At 46.0% G+C, this 11,779-nt stretch overlaps 1 protein-coding gene across 6 annotated transcripts in view; it reads right to left on the bottom strand.

Annotated features, from left to right (window-relative positions):
• Positions 1–3,567: 3,567 nt before the first annotated feature.
• Positions 3,568–11,779, bottom strand: part of RBM39 (RNA binding motif protein 39) — a 146,552-nt gene continuing 138,340 nt past the window's right edge. For all 6 annotated transcript variants that reach the window (XM_063960163.1, XM_063960157.1, XM_063960159.1 and 3 more), the window contains 4 exons: positions 5,394–5,520; positions 4,672–4,777; positions 4,076–4,154; positions 3,568–3,981 (listed from right to left, as the gene is read on the bottom strand). In XM_063960163.1, coding sequence (XP_063816233.1) covers positions 3,881–3,981; positions 4,076–4,154; positions 4,672–4,777; positions 5,394–5,520 — 413 coding nt within the window. In that variant the 3' untranslated portion in view covers positions 3,568–3,880. The remainder of the gene's footprint in view (positions 3,982–4,075; positions 4,155–4,671; positions 4,778–5,393; positions 5,521–11,779) is intronic.

Here is an 11,779-nt window from a genome sequence, read left to right as displayed (position 1 = left end):
ATACGGAACTTGGAAACCTTCACAAACCTGTTCAATGCCTTGAGGTTGAGAATGGGCCGGGAGGACCTATTCGGTTTCGGGACTAGAAACAGCGGAGAATAGTACCCCCGGCCCCTCTGAGCAAGAGGCACCTGTACTACAACTCCTGTATCCAGGAGGGTCTGTACCACCGAATGCAGAGTGTTTGCCTTTGTCTGGTCCAACGGGACGTCTATCTGGCAAAATCAATGAGAGGGTCGGTTTTTGAAGGCTATGGCGTAACCTCGAGTGACGACTTCCCGTACCCAGGCATCTGAAGTGGTCTTCAACCATTCCTGTGTATACCCTAGAAGCCGACCCCCTACCCTGGGATCCCCAGGGGGAGGCCCGCCCCATCATGCGGCAGGCTTATCGGTCTTGGAAACTGGCTGACGGGCAGCCCAGGCTCTTTTGGGCTTCGGCTTACCAGGTTTGGAAGTGCGGGCCTGCTTGTGGTACGCCTGACCTTTTGCTTTACCTGAAGGGCTAATGGTGTCCAGTAGCCTAAGAAGCAGAGCCTATCATTTAAGTAGATCTGCTTCTCTCTCCTCAGTCCCACGATGCAGGGAGCCTGTTGCCAGCAGGTCTCCCTGAACATAAAAAACCTAACAAAATACTTTTATTCCAGGAAGCTCAGGAGAGCTCCCTGTAGTGCACCCAGTCTCCTCTGGGCACCGTATTAAACAGAGGTCTGGAGGAGGGGCATAGAGGGAGGAGCCAGTGCACACCCATACCTAAAGTTCTTTTTAGTCCCCATGTCTCCTGCGGAGCCAGTCTATTCCCCATGGTCCTTACGGAGTCCCCAGCATCCTCTAGGACGCAAGAGAAAAAGTAAAAATGCTTTTGTTTAGTGACCTGCTGCTGCAGGCACCAACTAAAAGCTGAGCTCACAGTGCCTGGTGGCAGGGTTATAGAGGCCACTATGCATCCTGGGACAGCTAAAGCTTTGCCTGTTGGTGCCTATGTTTCCCTGTGGAAAGGAATGTAACCTGCTGCAGAAACCTTGTTTTATCTTGTCCTGGACCTGTAAACGGAAGCCTTGCAGTTGTGACAGGAGGCCATGAGGCATCCGGTTGTCCCCATTTGTGAACCAGGAGCTGAAAGACCTCCGGGTGTAGAGACCATTCGCCGGCATGTATAGCCTGCTGGCTGAGTAAGGCTGCCTTTCAGTGATGGCATTCAGCCCACCGAAGAATGTGAATTACCTTTTGAATCACCGACTGCTAGTGCTGCCCTGTTGGTTTAGGTATGCCATTGCAATGGTGTTGTCAGACTGAATCTGAACTGGTTTGCGTCCGAGTGAGATTCCGCTCGAAGCTCCAGAACATTGGTAAGCAGCTGTTTGCAGCAGTCCAACTGGCCTTGAAACGAGTGCTGTCAGGTCACTGCTCTCCATCCACGGAGACTAGCATCCATGGTGATAAGCACTCAATCCAGAAGGGTCACCCTTGGTTGAAGTGGTCCGTCCGGAGCCATCAAGTGAGCGACAGTTGGACCTCTGGGGAGAGAACCACCGACAGACCTGATCAGATGGGACATCCTAAAGTCCCCAGGCTCCAAAGAAAGAAGAGTGGAGGGTTTCCATACGAAACCTGGGTACTGACAAACTTGTTGAGAGATTTCAGATTGAGGAGACCCGTTGGGTTTTTGAATAAAAAACAGGGTAGAATAAAAAAACGATCCCGCTTTGGAGTGATAGTACCCATTCCTTTTTCACCACAGACTGCAGGAGAGATCGAACCTCCTCCTGGAGCACCGCAGCTTACAGGGTTCGGAGTGGGGCATGTGTAGAAGAATTGTTAAGGGAGTCGCATTTTGAACGAGACTGCGTACCAGTGGGAGACTTCTTGCACCCAGGCGTCTGTAGTGGAGAGGTGTCAGACGTGCGCTAACTGAAGAAGTCTGCCTCCCACCCTGGGGTCCCTCAGGATGAGTCCCACCCAGTCAGGCAGAGGGATTGTCATTAGGCTTGGTAAGAGGATGTCTTGTAGCCCAGGGCTGTTTGGTTTTGGTAGACTTCAAGAAAGTTGTATTGTCTTGGGAAGGACTGACCCTTAGATTTACCTTGTGGGCAAAAGGAGTGACAGGTAACGATCAGAGTCTGTGGAGCTGAGGCAGAGGGTGGCAGCAGCTAGTAAAGCCACTTTTTTATCCAATTCCACTCAAAACAGGATATCCCCTGTGAAAGCTTTCTTGAATCCATGTCCACTTTCCATGAACGGAACCAGGATTATCCCAGGCTGCATGTCTAAGTTCCATAAAATGGTCAGACTGCAGAAATTCATCTTTAACTACCCTTTGGCGCTTAGTTGAGAATGTTTAGATTCCTGAGCAAGCTCCTCATCCACAATTTGAAGGAAATATCTCCTACCAAGGCAGATACATAAAATTATTATGTCAAGATGGGCCCCACTAGCATTTTGTTTTTCTGTACTATTACCTCATAAAGGAGTCTCCCTCAGAGGATAAATGAGTCTCCCTCAGAGGGATTCCCATACTCATGGCAAGCATGGACTACTAGTCAGTCCTGCCCTAATCAGGGGGTGTAACAGTGACTTGTACTGATCTCAAAATCAGTGGCAGGACCAGTAGTACTTTTTGCTTTCATTTTTGGTATATTTTCAATATATGTTCTCTAAATTGAAATGTCCGCCCTTCACAAGCGGACCACTTACAAATCCCACCCCTACCACGCATGTGGCGGTGACTTGAATAGCTGAGGGTAAACGCAATCTCTGCTAGTTTATGACGCATGTTGTTACAACTCAGGTCTCAGGTCCCCAGTCCACTCCATGTGTAAGGTGACCTAAACTGCATAGAACCCATTGACAGAGAGCCAGGAGCAGCTGCTATCACAACCAGAGCCCGCACTCAGCACAGTTATTCAGTTTAACTCCTTTACACGATAATGTAGTGTATACAATTAATCCTACACAGCACTAGCATCCTATATACCCCAAAGTACAGCAGTGTCACCAATGTGGATGAAGGAAACTAAATATTTTCTAGAGACTTTTTACATACACAAATATTCATTATCCAACTGCTATTAAGTCCCAGAGGATACTGCAACTGGTTATCTGCATTAATCTAAAATACCACCATTTTTTTCAAAGACTTTTATTTTGAGAGCTTCTTTACAAAGATAATTGAAATATGAAAGTTGTTGGATAGAAATATCAAGCTGTCTTGTGAAACACACTAAACAAAAAAAAATATATATATATCATTTCAGAGCTCACAGAGCTTAAAGAGCAAAAGATTAAATGCAACCAATCAAAATGTCACTGCATTTCCTGGCAGCTTTCTCTCAATGACTTGTGTTTTAAGATAAAAGTTTGTGCCTGGGAACACAATTTAGATTTTGTTTGGTATGTTCGAAACAACTTGACACTATGTACAAAAGAAATTCACAGATACATAAATGTAATTATTTTCTGAGGTTAAAAACTGCAATTTCGCATTTCCTTGGCCTCCTTAAGTTCCTAAACCATGGTGAAAACAAGTTTGTTACTAAACTTTGCACATTTCCGTAACAGAGGGTCACAATGTCATTTGAGCATTTTTGAATTTTATTTCTACAAATGTTAACATATCAGGTACTGTATGTCACTGAATTCTTATCACTTGTTTTCTGCTGGCCTGGCTATTTCTAATGGAACAGTAAGGCAGCACAGCAAGTTAATGGGTTGAATGCGGTTAACCAATATATTGCATTCATCCTTTATTTTAAGGTATTAGAAATTTACACAAAATTACAGTACACCCATTCCTTTCCATCTGGATCTAAATAAAAGACAAACCGACAACTCTCTCTCAAAAAGGAAAACAAAACCTATGTACAAAATAATGCAAGTCAGGCTCATCGACGAACAGGAAACAGAAGCTGGGTAGATGTCATGGAATCCGGGAAGAGGCTGTGGTAAGTTGGAAGTGGAACATATGCAGCAGTTATCATCTTGCCTGTGGGGGGAGAAGATGATTGCAGTTAAGTATCAAGATATTCTGCAAACTAGTTGTAAAATTTATGGAAAACAAACCACCATGAAATACTAACCTGCAAACCATCTCCCATGCAGTGCATTAACTGCTGCTATTGCAGATGCAATGGTTGGACATTTGACATAAACATTACCCTGTGAAGAGATGAGGATTAGTCAAAATAGAGAGGTTATACAATCACACAGTAAACATTGCGCACTGGTTTAGCTTTAAGAAAGTTCACTTAAAAGATAACATATGGTTTAAGTGTATTCACTGGATCTTAAGTTTTAGTAGATTTTAGTACATCTACTCAAGGCTCAGTTTTTGGTCTGTTTTATAGAGCTGTCCGTTACAGGAGGATACAGGTTGGTTTCAGGGCAAATATTTTAATTCCAAATAAATTCTATCACAGTTAGATCTACTCTATCCTTACAACAGCATACAACCCAGACCACAGTCACTCTGCACAATGACCCTTCTATTGAGAGTATGATTACTATTTTAGAATGAGCGGTAACATTTGTTCAGATGACAGGGGAGTGCAAAAAGCACATAAACATTAGATTTGCTGTAAAGATATACTTAACAAATAAAACTCAAATACAAATATGCAAAACTATGTAACAAAAATTTAAACTGTTACTTAACAGGATTATTAGAAACACTTACCTGTGGTGAACTCTTGTCTACATAAATGTGAACAACTCCTCCATGTTTGTTGCATTCTTCAATGACATCATCTTTAATCTCTGTGTCCCAGCCTGGCTCATCTTCCCTGAATATAAAAGAAAGAATTTGTCTCACTAAAAGGCAGACAAGTACATTTTTTATTGATCTACAGAATAATTTTCCCAAATAAATTGCTACCATTATCTCACTGTAGTTGCTTTAAAAAATGATTTAATATTGATTACAGCACGCATTTTGCATACAGCTGTATTAGACATAGGTAAGTAGACTATTTGAGCTTGGAAGCATATAATCATCAAGTTGATGCTTTCATTAAAGGAGTAATGGTGTGTCCCACAATGAAATCAGAATAACCTTGTAAAACCTAAGATTTACAGATTTCTTAAAACTAATTTATGAAGTTCCGGAATCCCAATCGCCAGCCTATCATACTGAAAGCCTTCAGAGCCCTAGCAACATTTTATTAAAGGACAAACTCTCCTCTAGAAGAGTAACCATGACTTAAAGCCCCAGTGGCTATATCCTTATTTGGATGGAATTTTCACATTAAATTAGGTTGAAAAGAGCACCCTCGTCATAGAAAACTATAAATATTACCGAGTTCTTTAGTTCTGAAGCTTTTTGGTGTATAGAGCATTCATAGAAAAATCATACAGGTAAGAAAATTTTAACTCCACACACTCAGGAAATAATGTACTTACGTTTGAGGGTTAAACATATTTGACAACTGGAAGCACTGTGTAGCAAGTGGTTGAGTTGCTGGTGGAATTGGCAAAGTGGATGATGTCAATGAGATTGCAGCAGCAGAAGCAGCAGCTGCGGCGAGAGCTAAGGAGATAAAATGGGGGGAGAAAAGTTGAAGAATCTGTTCATTAGTGTAAAAAAACAAAAAACAAATCCCCCAACACTCAATGCACATTAAGACCTCTAAGCATTTCACTACACTGCTTAACAAGAGACCAGTAAAGGTCCCTAGTTTTAGTAATATGTATAAAATAAATCAAGGATTTTTGTTAAATGCTCTCTGAATATATTGGTGTGGAACAGATACTAAGACACAGGGGGTCAAACTATAATAGTATGGAATTTAAAGAATATGATCCAAGTCAACCATTCCTCTGGCTTCTATATTACATTTGCCGTAGGGAGCAGAGTTATTCTTTTAACCAAGCCAGACAACAGAAGAGTAAAACGGGATTTTAATACCCAACAGTAAATCCCTCTCTCATTCATCGTCCATAAGGGATACTGGGGTTCACTTAATACGATGGGTATAGAAGGGGTCCAAAGGAGCCGGTGCACTTTAAAATTCTTCAACTAGGTGTGCTGGCTCCTCCCCTCTATGCTCCCTCCCACTGGCAGTTGTAAGTAAAATAGTGCCCAAAGGAGAAAAGGACATACTTGAGAGAAGGAACGTACCAACGAGCTGTGAGATTCATACACCAGTACACCATAAACATAAAAACCCAGCAACGGCTGGAACAAAACAGCTGAACAGGTAACTTGTGGAAAAGACCACAACCTGCTGAGAAGTCAACGGACTGAGGCGGGTAACCAGTATCCCTTATGGACTACGAGAAAGGGATTTACCGGTAGGTATTAAAATCCCGTTTTCACTAGCATTCATAAGGGATACTGGAGTGCCCTCAATACGATGGGGACGTCCCAAAGCGTCCTGGAATGTGTGTAGACGTCTGCAGCAACGCCTGGCCAAACTGGGTATCCTCTTTGGCCAGAGTATCAAACTTGAAGAACTTCAAAGGTTCTTCCCCGACCAGGTAGCAGCTCGGCATAATTGCAAGGGCGAGACTCCACGGGCAGCCGCCCAGGAAGACCCCATTGATATTCTAGAGTGGGCCTTCAGAGACTGTGGAATGGGCAAGGCTGCCGACACATAGGCCTGTTGGATAGTCGGCCTAATCCAACGAGCAATAGACTGCTTGGAAGCAGGGCAACCCTTTTTCTGTGCGTCATAGAGCACAAACAGGGCATCAGTCTTCCCAACCCAAGCCGTCCTCCTGATATAGATCTTCAAGGCTCGCACGGCATCAGACTCCTGAAGAGCAGATGCACCAGAACTTGATGGGACTACAATCAGTTTATTCAAGTGAAATGCAGAGATAACCTTCGGCAGGAACTGCAGTCTAGACCTGAGCTCCGCTCTGTTCTCGTAAAAGACCAAGCAGAAGCCAGGGCCAGTAACATCACTGTCTTCCACGTAAGGTACTAGTCTTCCACCGTCGTCAAAGGTTCAAACTAGGAAGACTATAGAAATTCCAACACCACATACAAATCCCAGGGTGCCGTGGGCGGCACAAATGAAGGTTGTATGTGGAGAACGCCCTGCAAGAAGGTTTGAACTTGTGGCAACACTTTAATTCTTCTGGAAGAGAAATGAGAGAACTGAAATTTGAACCTTAATGGAACCCAGATGCAAGCCCTTATCCGCTCCAGCCTGCAGGAAACGTAAGAAACGTCCTAAGTGGAACTCCGCAGGTGGATATGTGCATTCCTCGCACCAGGAGACATATCTTCTCCAGATATGATAGTGTTTTGACATCACAGGCTTCCTGGCCTGAGTCATCATAGCAATAACCTTTTTGGAAAGGCCCTTTCGAGCTATGATGTTCCGCTCAATTTCCAAGCTGTCAAACAAAGTTGCCGTAAATCCGGGTAGACGAACGGTCCTTGTTGCAGAAGTTCTCTTCTCAGTGGCAGAGGCCAAGGGTCTGTCACGGACACTTCCAGAAGATCTGTGTACCACGACCTCAGAAAGCCAATCCTGGGCAATCAGAAATGCCTGGACTCACGGATTCATTTGAGCAACCTCGGGAGCAACGGAATCAGAGGAAACAGGTAGACCAACCGATAGGGCCAAGGAGACGTCAGCGCGTCTATTGCCCTCATATAAGGGTCACTGGTTCTTGAGCAGTACCAAGGAAGCTTCTTGTTGAGTCGAGAAGCCATCAAGTCTATCTGTGGGCAGTCCCACAAATCGATGACCTGTTGAAATACCTGTTGGTGGAAACCCCACTCCCCCGGGTGGAGATCGTGGCGGCTGAGGAAGTCCGCTTCCCAGTTGTACACCCCCGGAATGAAAATGGCAGACATAGCTTTTGCATTTTTCTGCCCAGTGGAGAATTTTCGACACCTCTCGCATGCAGGCTCTGCTTTTTGTCCCTCCTTGTCGATTTATGTAAGCCACAGCGTTGTCCGACTGAACTCAGATCGCCCGATCCCTGAGCAGAGGAGAGACCTGAAGCAGAGCATTCTAGATCGCCTGCAGTTCCAGAATGTTGTAGGAAGAAGGGCTTTGTAGGATGACCATCTGCCCTGGAACTGAGCCCCTTAGGTGACAGCTCCTCATTCCCGAAGACTCATCTGTCGCGAGCAGGATCCAGTCCTAAATCCCGAATCTTCAACCTTCCAGTAGGTTGGAGGACTGCAGCCACCAGAGGAGGGAAATCCTGGCTTGAGGAGACAGCCATATCAGCTGGTGCATCTGAAGATGTGATCCGGACCACTTGCTCAGGAGATCCAATTTAAACATTCTGGCATGGAACCTTCCATACTGGATCGCCTCGGATGAGTCTACCATTTTCCCCCAACAATATTGTGAAAAGATGGATGGATATTCGAGGAGGCTGGAGCACCATTCGGAACATCTCCTTAAGTGTTCTCCCTTTGTCCTCTGGGAGGAACACCTTCAGGGCCACTGTATCCAGCCACATTCCCAGGAACAGGTGCCACTGAGTTGGCTCCAGGTGGGACTTCTGTCACATCATGAGTGGATCCTCAATTTACAGAAGTTGGATAGGGCGGTCTATATGGAGCAATAAAAGCTCCCTGGATCTTGCCTTTATCAAGAGATCGTCCAGATAGATAAAGGACAACACTGACCCCATGGACCCGGAGTTGGATCATCATCTACGCCCTCACCTTCGTGAAGACCTTCGGAGCTGTGGACAGGCCGAAGGGTAGCACCTGGAACGGATAGTGATCGTTCAGCAGGGCAAACCACAGGTAAGCTTGGTGAGGCGGCCAAATTGGGATATGGAGACAAGCGTCCTTTATATACAGAGGGACCAGGAACACCAGTTACTCCAGGCCCGCAATCACTGCCCTCAGGGATTCCATCTTGAACTTGAAAACTGTGAGGTAAGGGTTCAAGGATTTTTGATTTAGAATGGGAATTACCGAACCGTCCGGTTTCGGTACCAGAGACAGGTTGGAGTAGTAACCCCTTCCCTGTTGTGGCTGTAGTACTGAAACAATGACCTTGGACTGGACCAACTTTTGGATAGCCCGTTGCTATCCCACCTTTCTGTCTACTGTTCGTCTGTGACCCCTCCCTCTTTCTAGCACCTGATATATAATTATCTCCAGGAATGATAGAGCAACTGCCACTGTTGGTCTGCTATTGTAGTGTTGTCTGTTTATTAGCATTGAGCAGAGTTGACATGTCTGCCATCATTTTTATAGCACAGAGCCAGTATGGCTCTTGACTTTGACTCACCATGAAAACCCTTTCGCTCTCAGGACGGATGTTTCAAAGGACACCCCTGTCAAAGAAATAAGCGCAAATCCAGGTGCGCACGGGCCGGGAGACTGAAAATCCGGCTGCATAGGAAGAAACATCGGAGAATCCATGGAGAGACCTAGAGATCAGAGTGCCAATCCGAAGCCACGAGGATCACCGCACCTCCCTCTAACTTGCGGAGAACGCACGTGATCATTGAGATTGTATGGAATATGTATGAGTTGGAAGGTTAATCGTACTACTAGGGCGTACACCAGAGAGCTCCGGAAAATCTGGTGCGGGAGCAGTAACTCGGCAGCTTGTGGTTGTCTCAAGACACCATCATATCAATGCTTAGCAGGCTCCAATGGGTACTGAAAAATTTGAATGGGGCAAAAGCCACACGCCCGAGAGAATGCCCTGTGCAGCTTTGGCCCCATCCAAATTTTGGACCTCGGGGAAGTAGACTGCCGAAAGAACAAGATAATGATCTGTCCACTAAAGAATACGACTCGCCTCCTTAATGCCACCATGGCTGAGAGCTTGGTTGTTTTACGAAGGATACGACTGTCATTTTATTCAATTGCATCTTGATCATACAATACCGGAGGAAAGGCTGGGCTAGGCAAAGAGCTCTTTACATCACTGACACTGTAGAATAGTTGGCTCTTCTGAGTCGCCCACCGGCCCTGGAACATCTGATGAAAAATCACTGCCCACCACCTGCAAAGACTTGCATCGGTGGCAAGTAGAACCCAGTTCTGGACCCAATAATGGCAGCCCTTGTCTAGATGGGACCGATGGCGTTACCACAATAGGGAGTGACGATACTCTCAGAAGAAAATGATAGTGCCCTGAGGTGGAAATTGGGACTTGTTCTACACGGCTATAATTTCCAGTTGAAAAGAATGGGAGTGAAACTGGGAATACTCCATGTTGAAGGTGGACACCAGATCTGCAAGCAGGTGTTGGTGACCACCTGACTGACTTAGTGCGCAAAATCTGGATTACAAGTCCTGAAATTTGTCCGTGGGAAGAACCCTGGTATCCAACAAGGTCCCCTAGTGTAGCATCTTCTGAGAAGGCATCAAGGTGGATTTCCACCATTTGACTATCCAGCAGTGAGACTGGAGAAGATCCACCAGACAAATGTGATCCCAGAGGACATTCAGATAAGACAGGATTCAGACACCTCTGCAGTGAAGGTATGCTGCCATGACTTTTGTGAAAACACGTGGTGCTTCCAAAGGGCAATGCCTGAAACTGTAAATTATTGTCCCACACCACAAACCTGAAGCAGCGCTGGTTATTTACTGATCAGGATGAGTAAATAAGCATCCTGGATATTCAAGGATGCCATGAAACCCCCCAGTTCCAAAGCAAGAATGATGGAGTGAAGAGACTTCATATGGAATTTGGGGATCCGTAGACAACTCTTTGGCGGGCTGTTGGCAGAGAGGGGGTGCCAAGGTGGGGGGGGGGGGGGGGGGGGGGGGGGGGCTAACAGTAAAAGCCTGCCTTCCCCTTCTGCTGGCCTGGAACCTAAGGAAAATGGTCACTACTGCTGTGGACCTTGGGAGTCCACTTTAGCAGTAACCTGCTCCATAAGCTCCCCTGGTGGTCTAGTGGGGGAGTGGAGATGACAGCCTGTGATCACCGCCACTACTATGTGACGTACTGCACACCTCAGCTCCTTTTTGACTGGTCATTTGTTATTTCATGCCGTTTCTCTGATGCTGTGTGCGTCACTAAAAGGTTTATACGTCAGTGTACCATCATAAGCATGACAAACAGTCAGTATCCTCTTATCTTTTCTTGAGATTTAAACCATATTCTCTATGTTTGGATCGAATTATGGACATGGAACCAAAAACTAATCTTTCTATAACTATATTATTAATATTTTGTTAACTGAAATTACATACTCAAGGTGAATGTCGTATTATTGAAATTCTGTTTTTTTTTATTCTTCACTTGGGGGTATATTCAATAACTGTCGGAAGCTGCCGTCTTGTCGGAAAGACGGCAGCTTCCGACAGTTTTAGGTCGGAAGGGGTTCCGACCTATTCATTACGGCCCCATTTATTCCGACAAATCGGGAAACCCGACTAGTCAGAATTCTGTCGGAATGCACGTTGATCGGTGGCTTCAGCCGCCGAACAGCGAGCATTGTCGAAAGCGGGGCCAAACCAGACAGATTTTAGCCCGTTTCGGACAATCTCAGACTTTAAAAAGTCGGATTGAAATAGTGAGCTGAGAGCAGGAGACGGGGGAGCAGCGGGAAGAGCAGGAACCCAGCGGCAGCGTCCACCCGGCTACAGCAAGCGAGGTCCCGCTTGCTGGAGCTGGGCGGAGGCTGCCGTGAGCCTCCTGTTACGCTGCTGCAGCCGCTGCTCCCCCGTTTGCTCTGTCTCCTCCGCTGCTCTCCCCCACCCGGCGCCGCAGACATCTTTCGCCCTGGCGCCGCAGACAGCTCCCTTCCCCGCGCCGCAGACAGCTCCTCCCGCTGCTGATAGCAGCAGGACAGGACAACGGGAGCAGCCAAATCTGACAGTCGGATTTGGCTAC

The sequence above is a fragment of the Pseudophryne corroboree genome, chromosome 3 (genome assembly GCF_028390025.1).
Source record: "Pseudophryne corroboree isolate aPseCor3 chromosome 3, aPseCor3.hap2, whole genome shotgun sequence".
NCBI classification, from domain to species: Eukaryota; Metazoa; Chordata; class Amphibia; order Anura; family Myobatrachidae; genus Pseudophryne; species Pseudophryne corroboree.
Note: the sequence above shows the minus strand (reverse complement) of the source record. Positions and strands in the feature narration are given on the sequence as shown.